At 42.3% G+C, this 19,182-nt stretch overlaps 1 protein-coding gene across 1 annotated transcript in view; it reads left to right on the forward strand.

Annotated features, from left to right (window-relative positions):
• Positions 1 to 19,182, forward strand: part of GYS2 (glycogen synthase 2) — a 100,764-nt gene that overhangs the window by 53,614 nt on the left and 27,968 nt on the right. The window contains exons 7-12 of the mRNA XM_040345441.1: positions 167 to 287; positions 6,503 to 6,609; positions 8,259 to 8,318; positions 10,448 to 10,526; positions 16,353 to 16,466; positions 17,032 to 17,158. Coding sequence (XP_040201375.1) covers positions 167 to 287; positions 6,503 to 6,609; positions 8,259 to 8,318; positions 10,448 to 10,526; positions 16,353 to 16,466; positions 17,032 to 17,158 — 608 coding nt within the window. The remainder of the gene's footprint in view (positions 1 to 166; positions 288 to 6,502; positions 6,610 to 8,258; positions 8,319 to 10,447; positions 10,527 to 16,352; positions 16,467 to 17,031; positions 17,159 to 19,182) is intronic.

Here is a 19,182-nt window from a genome sequence, read left to right on the forward strand (position 1 = left end):
GGTCTTGTGAAGCATAATGTACAAAGTTTTGTACTTTTTATCCATGTGATGAGTATCTCTTATTTCCCATAGAATTAATGTAATAAAGATATGGTTACATCTGTTGTTATCGATAGGATGAATCAAATAAAGATGCAGTTGTATTTCTATTACTTCCTCTGTTCAGACATCTGGATTTCAATCTGGAGAAGACTCTCTTCTTCTTCATTGCCGGTCGATATGAATACACCAACAAAGGGGCAGACATCTTCTTGGAGGCTCTTTCCAGGCTCAACTTCCTTCTGCGGGTAAGTCTGATCCTCTGTCATGGCTCCACCTGGCACTATCCCAGACAGGGCTGCTGTTAGACATCACAGGGCCCAGTACAGCCTACCTGACAGCTCCCCTCCTTTTTTTTATTTATTTTTTTAACAGCCTTGGCTAGCAGCCTTTGGTGAAATATCAGGGTTCTAAATAGACCCCTGATGTTTGACATTTGAGATAGAGAATGGGACTGAGATCCCTCAGGTTAGTTCCTCAAGAGGGGTGCAAGGTGGTTTGTTGGATCAGGATGTTGAATGTTGGGAAGGGGGTGTAGGAGTTTGGGTGCGTAGGTCTAAAACAGACCAAAGGGATAAGGGCATGCGGCTCCAGTTGTTTAGCGTTCCGGGAGCAGAAATCTGTCCTGTACGAGCGGTGGAATTCTTTCGTTCCATACGTCCTGGACTGGCGGGATCCTTTTTGGGTCGGCTTTTTTGAAATTCCAGTTCGTCGCTGTTTTTTGAAAATGTTTGGTGGGGGCAGGGTAAGACCCAAAGGATTACGCTGCGCATTCTTTCCGGATCGGGGCAGCTACGGAAGACGCCCGAAAAAAAGGGGGGAAGATGAAAGGGGTTTGTTTTACGGTAGTTTTACGTGTGTTTTGTTTTGATGTTTTTCAGGTGGTGAGAGTGGCCTGGTTTGGATCCTAGGCCATTCATATGTGTTTTGGGGGGCCAGAAGGGCTGATGTTCGGCCCAATGGGAGGCAGCTAGGTATCCCTTTATGTGAAGCACAGGTCAGATGGATCGGGGTACCTGGGATGGTCTGGAGTAGGGTCATTCCAGAGGTGCAGAAGTTTGCGCGCCTGGACAGAGCGCTCGATGTCTTGGTACTTCATGCGGGTGGTAACGACATGGGGGCCAGGTCTATGCACCAGTTGTTCAGAGACGTAAAATATGATTTCCTTAGGCTGCGCTCGCTATTCCCTGGGATGATTATTATTTGGTCCGACATGGTGGGCTTGGTGGTGGGCTTGGTCGGTAGAGAAGGTTATTAAGGCTCGGGTGAAGGTTAACAAGGAGGTGGGGAGGTTCTTCATTCGGAATGGTGGATTGGTAGTGCGCCACAGGGAGTTGGAGGTGGATACCTGGCGGTATCTGCGGAGAGATGGGGTTCACCTCAATGAAGTAGGCATTGATTTGTGGGCTCTGGGACTGCAGGAGGGAATCCAGAGGGCCCTGAGGGTGTGGAGGTGCTCGCAAGGATAAGGCTTTACCCCTTGTGAACGGTGGTGGTTTTGGGTCCCTGTAAGACAAGAAAAGTCTGGAAGTTGGGGTAGAAAAAGGTTGTACCCATACGTGGTATGGGGGTTATTGGGTACCTTTCGGTTGATGTGGGTTAACCAGGAAGGGGTTAAAAGTGTTAGGTCACTGAGGATGGTTATGCTGCCTCTGAGTCGGTGTCTCGCGACTGAGGCCTAGTTAAATAATTGTTGTCCCAGTGTCCAATTTGAGAGGTGTAGTCTTCAGACCACTAAGTGGTTAAAATGTGTATATAGTTATTTAAAAGTTATTTAAAAAGTTATTTATGTTAAAATTTTATATTTAAATAAAGAAGGCCGGAAGGCCAATTTTATTCCACAACGTGGTCACTGGTATTATTGGGTTTTGTGGGGTAAGGTATAGAGGGGGTTTTTGGGGGGTATGGTAGATAGTGGGTAAGATCAGTCCTTCACATGTCATGAAGTTTGTTGTCAAAAAGTCAGATCGTGTGTATGGCCCTTAAAGCGGAACTCCACCCTAAAGTGGAACTCCCGCTGATCGGAAACCCTCCCCCCTCCGGTGTCACATTTGACACCTTTCAGGTCCCCCCTCCGGTGTCACATTTGACACCTTTCAGGGGGGAGGGGGGTGCAGATACCTGTCTAAAGACAGATATTTGCACCCACTTCCAGCCACACACTCTCGGCAGACTGCGGGCATGACGTCACCTCCCGTCCGTCCCTCCCCCCCCCGTTGTGTTCTGGGAACACTCGGCTCCCAGTACACAGCGGGAGCCAATCGTCAGGCGTAGCGCGACTTGCGCATACGCCATAGGGAACCGGGCAGTGAAGCCAGAGCGCTTCACTTCCTGGTTCCCTCACCGAGGATGGCGGGGGAGCAGCAGAGTGATGAGCGATCACTCGGCCTCTGCTGCGGACGGCGCTGGACTCCAGGAAAGGTAAGTGTCCTAATATTAAAAGTCAGCAGCTGCAGTATTTGTAGCTGCTGGCTTTTAATATTTTTTTTTCAGTGGACATCCGCTTTAAATGGGTTGTACATATTTTCCCTAAATAGCTTGCTTTACCTTAGTGCAGTCCTCTTTCACTTACCTCATCCTTCCATTTTGCTTTTAAATGTCCTTATTTCTTCTGAGAAATCCTAATTTCCTGTTCTTCTGTCTGTAACTACACACAGTAATGCGAGGCTTTCTCCCTGGTGTGGAGAAAGCCTCTTGAGGGGGGAGAGGGTGAGCAGGAGTGTCAGGACGCCCACTAACACACAGCTCTTTTCTCTATCTGCAAAGTAGAGAGTGTCCTGACACGCCTGCCCGCCCCCTCCCCCCTCAAGAGGCTTTCTCCACACCAGGGAGAAAGCCTTGCATTACTGTGTGTAGTTACAGACAGAAGAACAGGAAGTGAGGATTTCTCAGAAGAAATAAGAACATTTAAAAGCAAAATGGAAGGATGAGGTAAGTGAAGGAGGACTGCACTAAGGTAAAGGAAGCTATTTAGGGGGGGGGGGGGAATCACCTTTACAACCCCTTTAAGACCCCATACACACTTTACAACTTTTGTTCTCTGATTTCCTTTAGATTTACCAAAACCACGTAGTCTTCATATTATATGGTTTTGTGTATCCAGCTTAAAGGTGATTGTGAAATGATATTGTTACAATGGGGCCAGCTTTAGGGTTACCATTAGTATTAGAGTTAGCAAGGTCCAGGATATGTGAAAGGAGCTTTTGTAACCCCTTTAGGAGGTATTTAAAGCTCATTGCCAATGTATTTTGGAGAGGATTACTTTGCTCATCCCTATTTGTGAAGTGTGCAGGATAGAGAATGAAGCTATAGAAAAATGAGTATAATGCCGCGTACACACGGTTGTTTTTTTTCTCATGAAAAAAACAACGTTTTTCAAACTTCATTTTAAAAAACGACGTTGCCTACACACCACCATTTTTTCAAAAAGCTCTAGCAAAGCGCGGTTACATACAGCACGTACGACGGCACTCTGTTCCATTCAAGCTTGCGTCATAACTTGCTTCTGAGCATGCGCGGGTTTAAAAACGTTGTTTTAAACGTCGTTTTAGCCCACACGCGGTCATGTTTTATGACACAAAAAACGACATTTTGAAAAACGACATAAAAAATTTAAGCATGTTCGATTTTTTTTTTGGTCGTTTTTTAGAAGACAAAAAACAACGTTTTGCCCACACACTATCATTTTAAATGACGTTTTAAAAAATGTATTTTTTTTTCATCACAAAAAACGACCATGTGTACGCGGCATAATAGATTGTACACAACACCAGAGACCCATCTATCATTGTTATTCTCTGTCTAGCTCTGACCCAAAGCAATCAGACAGTTTTTTGCTGCTGGCTTATGCCGCATACACACGATCATTTTTTAGCATTCATTTTTTTTTCGAACATGCTGCATTTTTTAACGTCGTTTTAAAATGTAATTTTTCGGGTTGTAAAAAATGATCGTGTGTGGGCTAAAACGACGTAAAAAACCCGCGCATGCTCAGAAGCAAGTTATGAGACGGGAGCACTCGTTGTGGTAAAACTACCGTTCATAATGGAGTAAGCACATTCATCACGCTGTAACAGACAAAAAAGCGCAAATCGTCTTTTACTAACACGGAATCAGCTAAAGCAGCCCAAAGGCGAATGGAACTTCCCCTTTATAGTGCCGTTGTACGTGTTGTACGTCACCGCGTTTTGCTAGATCATTTTTTAAAACGATGGTGTGTGGGCAATTTCGTTTTAATGATGAAGTTGGAAAAACTTAGTTTTTTCGTCATGCTGAAAAACAATGTTTTTTTTTCATGCTGAAAAATGATCGTGTGTACGCGGCATTAGGCATACCATGATGAGAGATTTTTTGCAGTGCTTGCAGATTTTTCTCTTTATTGGTTTGACTTTTTTTTTTAAATCTTCATAGCGGCATTTTTAGGGCCAGTACATGATTATATGGAATTCACTAGCCTGTGTGCTCCATGACAAAAGAAATACAATGCAGATTTTCCAGTCAATAATATTGTGGTGTGAATAAAACTCATGACAAGATATTTAAGGATCCTGTCTTCCACCACAAGACCGGCTTTTCTGATATATAAAGAGGCCACAGTGATAAGACTGAGCCGAGGGGAGAATCATAAAGATAATCAGTGCGCAGGACAGAGCGATCTCTCAATGAAGACGCACATCGCCCTTGGCTGTGTGACGCAGACTGCGTAGTGTTCAGAGACAGATCGCCACTATGTTTTCTGAATCTCCAGGATGTGGGGCCAGAATATAACAATGTATCAATACAAGAAAAAGGAATAAAAGACCCAGGCTCTTCTTCAAATATTTCATGGTTACAAATAAAACAAACAATGAAGCCAAAAGTTGAAAAGAAACAGCTATTCAATGCACATTCACCGCCTTAGATTCACTGTACATGGCGGGCAATCTATGCGTGTCCACATTGTAGGAAGATTAGATACCAGCGAATGCAAATGAGGGATTTGAAGCAAAAACCTTTATGCCTTGTACACACGAGAAAACTGTAATTTTTTATATTGGTCGTGAAAACCGGTCGTGTGTATGCTCCCTAGCAGTTTTCTCAACAAAAAAGCTGCCAGTTAAAAAATTGAAACCAGCTCTCTTTTTTCTCGTCGTGTTTCCTGTCAGTTTTTTTCTCGTCGCGAAAAACGGTCGTGTGTATGCTTTTCTGAGGAGGAAAAAAACGTGCATGCTCAGAATCAAGTATGCAGCCCAAAGGGTGGCGCAATTTGAAAGGAACTTCCCCTTTATAGTCCCGTCGTACGTGTTGTACGTCACCGCGCTTTGGTCGGACATTTTTTTTGCACGAACATGTGTATGCAAGTCAGGCTGGAGAGGAATCACGTCAGAAAAAACGTTGTTTTTTTTTTCCTGCCGTGAAAAATGGTCGTGTGTACGAGGCATTATATTCAGGGCATCAAATTAGCATTGAATGTATAAAGCAGCGCGCATGTGAGCGTGTCCTCCATGGAAATTAGAGGATAAATTATTGCGGTAAAAAACTGAATCATCTTCTCCAAATGATGAATGTTAAATTCAGATTGGCCCAAATAACCGTTCGCTGTACTTATAGTTTGAGATAAAAAACATCCCTTAGATAGGTTAGTTATGAGCTGAGCTTTTCCCCACTTTCTCCTGAACCTCCCAATTGGGTCCATGAGGTTGTCCCTGAGGCCATACCTCCCAACTTTCTGAGATGGGAATGAGGGACGCCTATCAGCAAAAGTATGCAGGCATAGGACACACCCCTTACCACGCCCCCTTAAAGGAGAATTGTACAAAAACATACGATTGGTTAAACCCACAAGTGCTTTTTTACCACTACTATTGCTTTATATTGGCTTTTGGAATTTACAAATGCAGCAATTTAGCAATCAGATGAAAGGTTTAGCACTGGGAAACACTTTTTGATAGATAAAAAATGCATTTTATATACAACTATATGGATCAGACCAAAATGAGGGACAAATAAGGAGAATGAGGGACAGAGGGACATTGCTCCAAATCAGGGACAGTCCCTCAAAATCAGGGACAGTTGTGAGGTATGCCTGAGGCTGTCCCATCACATTAAACGCCAAAAGAGACGCTTTGGAAGTAAAAGATGGGGCCAGGCTCGACTATACACCTATGATAACAAATTATAGACCCTTGATTTCTTTGTAAGTGGGCAAATATACAAAATCTGCAGGGGATCAAATAACTATTTCCCGGTTGTATGCTTCGTCTCTAAGGGACTCCAGTACCCGGCTCTTCCCCACCTGCTGAATATTTCAACATAAATGCAATATCTAACAATGATAAACAGATAATTGTATAGTGGCCAGGGCTGGTGGGAGGAGCTGGCAATCCAGGACCCATAAAAGGTTGTCCTTCAAATGCCAGGACTAAAAACAAGGCCACATTGTAAAGTGTGCCAATTGTTTTAGAACCTCTTCCTTGTTTTTCAGGTTCATCGGAGTGATGTGACTGTTGTGGTGTTTTTTATAATGCCAACAAAGACAAATAATTACAATGTGGAGACACTGAAAGGCCAGGCAGTGAGGAAACAGCTCTGGTGAGGACTCTTTCACTTGTTTTGTGTTGTGGTATCCAGGGGTGGACTGACAACTCATGGGGCCCCCGGTCAATAGGAGATTATGGGGCCCCCGGGCAATAGGAGATTATGGGCTCCACAGGCAATAGATTATAGGGCCACACAGTATACACACACACAAACAGTATACATACACAGTATACACACACAGACACACACTATACACAGACAGCATACACACACACACAGTATACATACACACATAATACACATACACACACACACTAAAAAGGTACTGGAGAGGCGGGGCAGCTATAATCTTGGGATTTTTTTTAAAAACACAGATTTTTACATACTGTCCCTGGTTTAACTGAGGCTGGCAACCCTGATGGGGCCCCCTAGTGGTATGGGGCCCTCGGGCAGTGCCCGAATGGTCAGTCCACCCCTGGTGGTATCTTGTACAGAGAACACTGAGACAGTCGCATAAGTCTCTGCACCAGAAAAGCTTACACTCAAATGTCCCATTGCAGCAGTGTTGCCAACCTACCAGATTAAAATTTACTGGCACGACACCCGAAATTTACTGGCGCAGCCACGTTTTTACTGGCATTTCACAAAAGTTACTAAATTACATTTTTAGGTGCAAATTTCAATATTTAGGCTACAAACAAGTACGCTAGGCAAATAGCAATGTCATTTACGGTAGATATTAAGGTGAAAAAAACATATTTTTGTTGCTTTCGATATAATAAGGGCAAATTATTTAGTCACATTACCCCCTGCCTCCATCCCCCTCTGCCACCAACACCCCCTACCTTCACCCCCCTCTGCGGTGCCACAATCTCCCCCTGCCTCCAATCTCCCTCTGCCTTCAAATTCCCCCTGCCTCCAATCTCCATGCGCAGTTCCAAGCCGAACCGATCTTGGCTATTTTTACTGGCACATTCCTGCAACCACGGACATTTACAAACGGGGGAAAAAAGTGCCTGTTTTTACGAACTGAACGTAAAAATACGGACGGTTGGCAACACTGCATTGCAGTCACAAACTATTATTATTTATATTATCATCATTATTATTTTTATTATTATTATTATACATTTATATTGCTCTGAAATATTCCATAGTGCTGTACGGGGAACACTGAGACATTCACATCAGTCTCTGTACCAGAGGAGCTTACATTTTAACCTCTTCCCACAGTCTGTACTCATATAATGCGGCCTCTCAGCGGGTGGGCTTTAACGTTGAGAGGCCGAATATATGTGGTCCTATGTAAACATCTTTCTGTGCTATAAGCGCACGCCCTGCACGCTCCCAGCACAGAGACTGCAGGGTACCAGAAAGCTCCCAATGCATACTTGTGATCGGGAGCTTTACGATCATGTGACCACTGTAACAGTCACGTGATTGGAATGCCCACCTCCTGGCATTTAAAACCTTTTAAAGGGCCGGAAAGGTGGCAGTAGGAAGGGGTTAATGTCCAATCACAAACTATTATCATTATTATTATTAATAAACATTTATATAACTCTGATATATTCAATAGTACTGTACAGTGAACACGGAGCCAGCCATATAAGTCTCTGCACCAGAAGAGCTTACACTCTAATGTCCCACCACAGTCACACACTATCATTATTCTTATTACTTCTGTTGTGTTTTTCCAGGGACACAGCTCAGGCAGTGAAGGAGAAGTTTGGAAAGAAACTGTATGCAGCATTGCTGAAGTATGTATAACAGTAAATTCAGTCTTGTTCCTCATCTATCTCAAAAAAGTAAATGTAAACCATAATTTAGTTTCCTCTGTGCGCTATGCCATTTTTTCATAAATGTCTGTTTTTCATAAATTCCTTTTTTCAATCTTTGTTTCATCTCAGTGCTGCTGGTCTCCTGCTTCTTCTTTACAGTCACCTCCTATCTACATGCACTCCAGCAATGGCAGCATGGCATTTTTTGGGGTGGGCTAAATGATTGTGACAATAGTGGACCATGCCTGTGTAATGTTTGTTGAAACAGTCACTTGTATTTTTCTACCTGGTGGTGACAACAATGCAGGAGAACAATTGATATAAAAATAAATTGTGGAAGATTCTATATACAAAAAGACACTAACCTCAATTTTTTTTAGAAAAAAATAAAAATGCAAAATCTGGTGTAACTCCAGCTTCCAAGTTTTATTGGCAAAGCTTAAAGTGGAGGTTCACCCAAAAACCTTTTTTTTACATTAGATTGAGGCTCGTTTTGTCAAGGGGAATCGGGTGTTTTTTTTTACAATCGAAGCAGTACTTACCGTTGTAGAGAGCGATCTTCTCCGCCGCTTCCGGGTATGGGCTGCGGGACTGGGTGTTCCTATTTGATTGACAGGCTTCCGACAGGCTTCCGACGGACGCATACATCGCGTCACGAGTTTCCGAAAGTAGACGAATGTCGGTGCGCAGGCGCCGTATAGAGCCGCACCGATGTTCGGCTTCTTTCGGCTACTCGTGACGCGATGTATGCGACCGTCGGAAGCCTGTCAATCAAATAGGAACGCCCAGTCCCGAAGACCATACCCGGAAGCGGCGGAGAAGATCTCTCTCTAAAACGGTAAGTACTGCCTCGATTTAAAAAAAAACTACCCGATTCCCCTTGACAAAACGAGCCTCAATCTAATGTTAAAAAATTTTTTTCGGGTGAACTCCCGCTTTAATTAAACAAGCTGAAGTTAGAAGCTGATTGGCTATCATGCATAGCTGCACCAGATTTTGCACTCTCCAGTGTTAGTGAATCAACCTCACTATATTTAAATATAAGTAGAATGTACCTTCTATCGCGCTCTTCCTTTGTTTTGTTTCTCACAAAGAAGCTTTTTTCTCAGTAATACAAAGCTCGGGCCTCACTCTGTGTGTATCAACTAAGTTTCAAAGTGAAAGTACAAACTTCAGCTACAGACTTGGTACTCCTGCCCTGTTGACCAAGACCCACTGACGCATTTCAGCCTAGTTGGGCTTAATTGGTTAAACCCTTTTAGTGGGGCATGGTCAATGGGCGGGGACTGTAGCTGAAGCTTGTACTCTCACTTTGAGTTGTGGTTGATACACACAGGTTGCGGCCCGGGGCTTTGTACTACTGGGGATTCATGAAGCAGATGTGCTCCTTGAGCTACCAGTAGCCTGCGAAGAAAGAAGCCTGACAACAACAGTAAACAGACTTGATGTAAAAAAAAAAAAATTCTCAAACAATAGGTGATGGAACTCAACCACGACCCCCCAAAACCCCTCCCCTACACACACCCTCCAAATCACATCAAATAGTGGGTGTGGTCAGTCAAATTTCACAAACAGTAGAAGGGTCTTAAAGGTGCATTAAATACCAGGATTGCATTACATACAGAGTGCAGAGTTCAGGGGGGTTACACACAGAGTGCAGAGCTGTCACTTGTAAACACAGAGACCAGACTTCTGTGTTTACAAGTGATTATGGTGAGCAGGCACCAAAGGGTCTGAGCCAGAGGTGGTGGAACTAAGTTCCACCTTAAAAAAAAAAGCCCTGTGCGCTGGAAATATCATAGGATATAAATGTTACAATGCAGCAAATTATCAAAAAACTTACAACAAAATCTGTTCTCCAGTATGAAAGATTTGGTCACCTGCTTCCCTGGGATGTCACCAGGATCAGCTATAACAGAGTGAAGAATTCTGCGGGACAGGCTCCCCCCTGGCAGCCCTCTACTCATCTCCTGCCGAGATCTGAACCTCCAGTAGAGTTTATGGGGGTCTGTAATAGCAGGAGGGGGGCTGGCTAGGTGTAGTTGGGGGTGTTACCTGATTGAAGTTCATTTTTATTTTTTTGTTACATAATACAATTTTCTCTTTAGAGGAGAAATTCCTGATCTGAGCAAGATCCTGGACAGAGATGACCTGACCATCATGAAGCGGGCGATATACTCCACACAGGTGTGATCATTTATATTTCTTTGTGTTTTGATTTTTTCTGAGATTTGTTGCTACTTGATGGGGTTTTTCACATTCAGGGGACAGTTCACACCAGATGCAGTTCCGTGCAGTTTCATGTGCATTTTTTCTGCACTAAAAATGCACACACGGGATTCTGGTCAAGGGTTTTTGGTCTTCTGTCCACTCTCTTCCCTATATTACCCCCCCCGCAAGGATGCCAAACTGGCCCTACTCCACTGCCCAATCCCAGGCCTCTTCTCTTATCATCAAAAGTTGGCCACCTATTTGTTTATCGCTGCAAAGCGTGCAATAGCAAGGGCCTGGAAGAAGCCGGCTGTCTCGTTTGCAGAGGTGAAGAGCATCCTAACGATTCTCATGACTAATGAGAAGATTGTCTAGTATTCTTCATGACGCCTTATATTTATATTTTAAACAGAATGTTTTTTTTTTTACAAGGTGATCGTTTACAGTTATGTCCTTTAACCCCCCTGGCGGTATTCCTAAATCTGACTCGGGGTTACATTTTTGTGCTGCGATTGGTAACCCCGAGTCAGACTCGGGCTCGCCTCGCTGGATCCACAGGCGGTGTTTACTTACCTTGTCCCTGGATCCAGCGATGCCACCGCGCTGTGTGAGCGAGCGGGACCTCGCTCGATTCACACAGTGCCTCTGTGTGCCGCCGATCTTCGTTCCCTGCGACGTTACGACGCACGGGAGCGGAGAACGGCGCAAAATTCAAAAAAGTAAATAAACACCTTACATACAGTATACTGTAATCTTATAGATTACAGTACTGTATGTAAAAAATACACACCCCCTTTGTCCCTAGTGGTCTGCCCAGTGCCCTACATGTACTTTTGTATAATAAAAACGGTTCTTTCTGCCTGCAAACTGTAGATTGTCCATAGCAACCAAAAGTGTCCCTTTATGTCAAAAATGGTTTTAGAGCAGCTAGAAAACAGCGATAATAAATTATAATCACTTGCAGAATTGTGCGATAGTGATTTCTGGGGAAATTCGTCATAAAAAAATAAAAGTAATGACAGCGACAATTCTGCAACTGAGCAAATTTCAGTTATTTTGAGTTGATTACATTATTGAATAATTTTTATTATAATTATATTATTTGTTATAATTATTTATAATTATTTATTATATTATAATTTATCATTTTGTTTTCAAAAAAATTTCATACCCGGGATGCCTACTAGACTCTTGTTTGGTCAGATTTAAGTGAGTTATTCCTAAGAATTGCAGGCCTACAGTATAAAACGCCAAATTTCCTTGCAAATAATGGTACCGCTTTCAGCACCTTTTTTCTGAAATAATAATACCGCCAGGGAGGTTAAACAGATACTTTTTGCATGCATCTCACCCATATCACACTATAACCTGTTCTGCTAGGTTGACATCTCTATATTAAACTGTCTATATAGCCCTGGAATGAAACTACACATTTCATTAAATGCAATGGTGGCTGGTGTTTTTATTGTTTGGGGAGGCGGCAAACAACCAAACCCCCCCCCCCCCCCCCCGCGGGAGGCAACTCAGACCCTCCACCACCCCCCACTGTCCGCCGGTTGGTCCACCAGCACTTACTCCATCTAGGCTATGGGGATCGGGCTCGGGCATCCATGTAGCGGGGATAGGGCATCCAGGCACCGGCGGGGACCGGGCGCCTCTCTCCTTCTACTCGTTTACGCTGTGCATCTCCTCCCCTCTTCCTAGGCATCCAATAGAATCGCCTGTCCTTTCAGTCAATCGGGTGACAGGTATCAGACCCGCTTCCCGATTGGCCGGGAGAAGAATCAGTGTTACAACAGCGAATATTCATTTGCTGCTGCAGCACACCAGGGTGCTTAAAAAAAACCTGACCGCTGTAGTTCATGCACCCGGTGCCCTGAAAGGGGCCAGACGCATGAATCGGGGGCATCCACGGCGGCCATGGATAGATTCATTTATCAATTGCATATAGGGGGTGGCGAGGAGAGAGGGGGTGATGCCTGGGCGCCCCTAATGGATGGGTCGCCCCTGATTAAATGGAATATAAAGTGTACTTTCAGTAAACACAAAAAAATAAAAAATAAATAAGCATTTGTGAATGGGTGTATAAAATTAATCTCCTAAAGAGAATGAAAGAACTGACTGCTACTTTGTATGAGAGATATGCTAAATTCTTGGAAATTTGGGGCCCCTGGATACATTTCTACTACTTCATGATTAACGACTGTATTTCTGTTCTGTTAAGATTCAGCAGTGTTGGATATACAGTATTTAGATTGTATGATTGCCATTTCCTGTAATGATAAAGTTGACTTTCCTATATTCCTAAAGAGGCTGGATATAATAACATATATAACTGAACATGCTTTTTTTTTTTTTTAAATGCTCTGCTAAAATGACACAACACACATTTCAGATGACATTCATTTTAATATCATCTAAAAACTTGGTGCGGTTCTGCCGCAAATTTTGCACAATAAATTACTCTGCGATCCCAGCAAACCACATCGCACGAAGCGTGTCGCAGAAAATAAGCTACTTCTCGTTTTTGGGTGACAAGCTTCACGCAATGCGGTTTGCCACGATTTATCATATGACAATTTTGGCAGAACCGCAGCGTTTTTTTTAGGTGTCATTAAAATGAATGGCATCTGAAATTTGCGTTGTAGGATTTGTCATTTTAGCAGAGCATTTTGAAATCAAAACGTCCAGGTGTGACTGGAGTCTCAGTGATCACATTCCCTCTGTTCTCAGCTGCATAAGAGCTGGGGGGAGGAGAAGCAGCAGTACACTGATCTTCCCAGTGAAAGGCTATGCAGTGGAGATGTGTCAGGACAAGTGTGATCATTGGAGAAGAGCATACTGAGTTACCAGCACAGATAGAGAACTGACTGCACTGTGCTCTCCAGCTTAGTGTGGTCAGTTTTTAATAGAAAAACAGCGGAACTGGCAGAAACACCAAGGATTTTACTCTCATATAAGTACATGGTACAGCAGGCACATATCAGAAATATGAAATGTTGGGTTTACATATTTTTTATCTTTTGGTTATGTTCTTGTATGTTGTGTATTTTTTACACACTGCGTATGATCCTTTCTTTATTAAGTGACTTTTGTTATGAATTTGGCCCTGTAAAGTAAAATAAGAGGTCAATTTTAATAAAAAGTAATTTCTCAGTGAAATCAGGAAATTAAGGTTACATTTCACAACTAAAGCTGCCGTCAGTTATATAGACAGTATAATGCCTGAACATGGTCTAGCATGGAATAATATCTTTACAGACAGTATTTAAGAATGAATAGAGTGGATTTATAAAAATTGGTGATTTTTTTTTCAATTTTGCCACCAAAGAAAAACTCTAATGCGGTCGTTTTTCGGCATGAAATTTATTTTTTATTTTTCAGCATGTCCAAAAAACGATGTTTTTCCAACTTCATCATTAAAAACGATGTTGCCCACACACCATTGTTTTTGAAAAATGATGAACAAAGCGCGGTGACGTACAACACGTACGACGGCACTCTGAAGGGGAAGTTCTATTCGCCTTTGGGCTGCTTTAGCTGATTCCGTGTTAGTAAAAGACGATTTGCGCTTTTTTGTCTGTTTCAGCGTGATGAATGTGCTTACTCCATTATGAACGGTAGTTTTACCAGAACGAGCGCTCCCGTCTCATAACTTGCTTCTGGGCATGCGCAGGTTTAAAACGTCATTTTAGCCCACACACGATCATTTTTTACAACCCAAAAAACGACATTTTAAAAAAACGACATTAAAAAATGCAGCATGTTCGAATTATTTTTTTGTCGTTTTTCAGAAGCTGAAAAACGATGTGAAGCCCACACACAATGATTTTAAATGACGTTTTTAAAAATGTCATTTTTTTTCATGCCAAAAAACGACCATGTGTAAGGCCTCGTACCTCGTACACACGACCGAGAAACTCGTCGTAAAAGAAACATCGTTTTCCTCGACGAGGTCCTTGTCAGGCTTGTCGAGAATCTTGTCAATACACACTGTTTGCATACACACTGTCAAGACAAAATCTTGTCGTTCTCAAATGCGGTGACGTACAACACATACGACGGCACTATATAGGGGAAGTTCTAATCCATTGGCGCCACCCTTGGGGCTGCTTTTGTGTTAAGTAAAAGTTTGGTAAGAGACGTTTTGCGCTTTTCAGTCTGTTACAGCGTGACGAATGTGCTATCTCTATTACGAACGCTACTTTTACCGAAGGTGCTCTCCGGTCTCATACTTTATTCTGAGCATGCGCGGGTTTCTAAGCATACACACGAACGTGTTTCTCGTTGTAAACCAGCCCGACGAGAAACACGACAAGGAAATTGTGACTCCTGACAAGAAAAAAGACAGACAGTTTTCTCGACGAAAAACATACACACGACCGTTTTCCTTGGCAAAAAAGCTCTGCCACCAAGTTTCTTGATGGATTTTGTCGAGTAAAACGGTTGTGTGTATGAGGCCTCAGTTTTGCTCATTGGACTACACAAGTGAAGTTTGTTTGTTTCTTATTTTTAAGAAGCTGTTTTTGGGGTGATCTTTACTTAAAGTGATTTTTTTGTAAAAATAACAAACATTTTTACTTACCTGCTCTGTGCAATGGTTTTGCACAGAGCAGCCCAGATCCTCCTCTTCTCAGGTCCCTCTTTGGCATTCCTGGCCCCTCCCTCCTGTTGAGTGCCCCCACAGCAAGCAGTTCACTGTGGGGGCACCCGAAATGGGCCAAAGCTCCCTGTGTCCATTCAGAAACAGATCCACGGCCTAGCCCCTCTCTCTCCTCATTGGCTCACTGACTTTGACAGCAGCAGGAGCCAATGGTGCTTCGCTGATGTCTCATCCAATGAGGGGGAAGAGTCTTGGATAGCTGAATCTCTCATGCAACATCGTTGGATCAAGATGGGGCTCCGGTAATTATTAGGGGGGTTTATCTTAACAGATAGAATGCATTAAGATAAAAAAATACTTCTGCCATTACATCCACTTTAACTGTTTTTTTTTTTGTAATTTTGTCTTTAAATTTATTTTGTACTTTTTCCTGCTGTCTGCTTTTCCTTAAATAAGGCTAAACAAGGGCGTTTTTTGGCACATAAGTCAAGTCAAGCTTTATTGTCATTCTACTACACATGAATAAGGATATGCGGTAGAACGGAATGTCGTATCTTACATACTTACAGCCGAATATTGCTACATACTAATTAAACAAAATTATAAATATACAGAATAAGAATAAAACACAGCAAAGAAATTACAAATAAAAAACTATAAACCTATACACATCTGGGAACTATATAACTATATACAGTATATACAGTTTCTCCAGAGCTTAGTAAATGGAGTAAGGGTTCGCTTTGCAAAGAATACCCAATGACATGCAAGGAAAAAAAATAGCATTTTTGCTTGCACATGATTGGATGATGGAAGTCAGCAGAGCTTCTGCTCATTTATTAAGCTCTGGAGCAACTGCTCTTGGGGAGTGCAAAGTACTCAGTCTATTTGCCTTTAGTAAATCAACCCATCAAAGCCCATTGCAACCTTAAAAAAAAAACATTTAAATTTCAACAACATTTGACTCCAATACATTTTACCCAAATTGAAAAATTTTGCAGAAATTCGATTTTTGTTAACATTTTATGGAAATGAAAACCCTCAATTGCCCTCATCCCTCGTAATATTTTGTATTGTGACACCCAACTGTCTGCGTTAATGTCCTGTATTATTTTTTCATCTAAATATATTGGATGTATGACTGTGTCGAATATTTCCTGCAGCGCTATTAAAGTTTCTCTCTGTATTTTCCATCACAGCGCAATTCGCTGCCCCCCATAACGACACACAATATGGTGGATGACTCGACAGACCCGATCCTTAACACTGTTAGAAGACTTGGTTTGTTTAACAGTCGGACGGATAGAGTGAAGGTCAGTGTGATAAGCATGTGTAATGATGTGACCAATGATCCAGGAAATGCTATTTAATTCTCATTCAGGATATTAACATTCACTTCCTAAAAGCTCCAGACATATATAGACAGGAGAATATATCAATATAAATCCCAATTCATATAATGAATATTGGATTGCTGGAGCATGTGACAGAGACTGAATAATGTGGATCTTGGGCAGATATTTAGAAATGACAGATGACTATGGGATGCACAGAAGTGATTCTCATGTTAGTCAGAATAGGGAAAACGTCCCAGGCTCTTACATTTGACGTTTCGCCTCCATGGTGTATATTAATTTTTTTCCTGTCCCTTTAATTCTACTATCCCACACTCAATACAGAATATTGGGAGATGAATAGAGTGCATTTTCCAGCAATCATTGACTGCAAATTAAGCAAATGAATTATCCTCCAGTCACCTCATTAATATAATACATTGCAGGTTTACTGAAGTGCTCAGGAAAGAGGACCTGTCATAGTGCTAGCAGACAATTTCATAACCATGGAGTTATACTGTATTTTGGCCTTTCTATCATGCAGGTCATTGTGCACCCAGAATTCCTCTCTTCCACCAGCCCGCTCCTACCAATGGACTATGAGGAGTTTGTCCGAGGGTGTCATCTGGGGGTCTTCCCATCCTATTATGAGCCCTGGGGATATACACCTGGTGAGTAACTATAAACTGTGAATGACCCAAAACCTATTGAGTGACTCCTACCTACATATCAATTAATGCATTGAAAATAAGATCTGCACATGTGTACCCATGTGTGCCCAGCTTAAAGTAGAATAGGCATAAATATAATCCATTTTAAATAATATAAACTCTAATGAAAGCACTCTTTATACAAATAGACAGATACTGTATACAGAATGTTATTTATTGGTGTGGTGGAAGAATTCCCTTGGGCTTTGTACGCAAAGCCACACCGCGCCAAAATGTGCACTTCCAGCATCTCAATGCACACAAAGCACAAAACAATTCCTTCATGCTTAAAAGCACATTTGTATCAAGCTCTTTGGTACAAGGAATATGAAGTACTTCATGGCACCAGGTTGAATCAGAAATTATACTGCTTCAAGCTGGAATCTCAAGCTTCTGGGCAGAGCACAGAAACTCAGGTTCTTTTATTCATTGTAAACAAAAGAATAACAAACAGGAAGTGATGGCCCCAACAGCCAATCACTTCCCTTAATACAAAATGACATGACAGGAAATGACAAACAGTAAAAGGGGAGGGCACTTAAAGAAAGGAAGGGGGAGGAAGTTCACACACCCCATCTTATTCAGCATGGAGCCCACTCAGATACTGTTCAAAGTGAAACAATATCTAAATAAGCTCATTCTACTTGTTCTTACAGGCGTGAGGCAATCTGCGGGGACACTGCTACTGCTGTTGTCAATATATGGTACAAGTACACTGACAAGGCAGATATCAATGTCCTTTTAAACAGATATGTATCCATAAGGGGATAACAAAGTCCGCAAGAGAGATATAATAGGTTTCTCTCGTTATGCAGACTTCGCTTCTTATTGGAAAGCAAGCAGTCCAGCGCATTGCGCTTGATATCTACAAACCAACAAATGCCCACACACACAGAGAATACGTTTCAATCCCATAAGAAGGTTTTCATACTGACCGTTTTTACCGCTGGTCTCAATTCAACCCAAGTGCGCTCTGCTAGAGCGCTCCTCGATTAAACATCAGACACAGGGAGACAGATGACAATCTATAAAACACACATCCTAGAATAAAATGTCCACATATATAAAATTTTGCCTTGACATACAAGCGATGTCTTGATATAAGAGTAGCGTCATGTCACAACGGAGTATAAAAAAGAAGAGAGGAGCCTCTAAGTGTAGTAATATGGTTACATTTAATGAAGGTACAACATTTAGCAACTTTCTGCTTCTCTTCTCTTTTATACCCTGTAAAAAAAATGCTTTGATATACAAGTGCTTTGGATTACAAGCATGTTTCTGGAACAAATTATGCTCGCAAACCAAGGTTTTACTGTATATAACTTTGACATGATCCAAAGTACAGTACAGAGAACACTGAGCCAGTCACATCAGTCTCTGCACCATAGGAGCTTACAATGTAATGTCTCCACCACAGTCACACACTAGTTTTATTTGCCTTCTGTTTTTTTCGAACTGTGGACTCCATGATTTTTTTTTAACTCTTTTTATTGACTAGATATAACATTTTGGGAAAAACAACCAACATGAGCATATTAACCACTTCCATACCAGCCAAATTCTGGCACTCCTCACCTACATGTAAAAATCATATTTGTTTTGCTAGAAAATTACTCAGAACCCCCAAATATTATATATGTTTTTCCTGGTGCCTCCATGGCAGCATACTAGTGATAGAGCTCCGCCTCGACTCCTCCCTCAGGACTAGTGAATAGAATAAATTAAAGGCATAGCCCCTCCCCCAACATTCTCCTTTTTTTCCTCCATACCTTCTTGTACTGGTGAAGAGTAGAAGTATGTCCATACCTCTGCAGTCGGCAGCGTCCGCCGGGTTTAGCCTTTCCCGCGCGCAGTCCCTGTTCTTGGGCCGCTATTAGCGCTAATAAGCTGGGAGACCCCTCTGTGGATCTGTTGGGGTCGAATCGCAGAGTTTCCTCATAGGAACGCAAACTGCCAGGAGCACTTATGAATGACATGTAAGCTGC

This window comes from Rana temporaria, chromosome 3 (assembly GCF_905171775.1).
Source record: "Rana temporaria chromosome 3, aRanTem1.1, whole genome shotgun sequence".
NCBI classification, from domain to species: domain Eukaryota; kingdom Metazoa; phylum Chordata; class Amphibia; order Anura; family Ranidae; genus Rana; species Rana temporaria.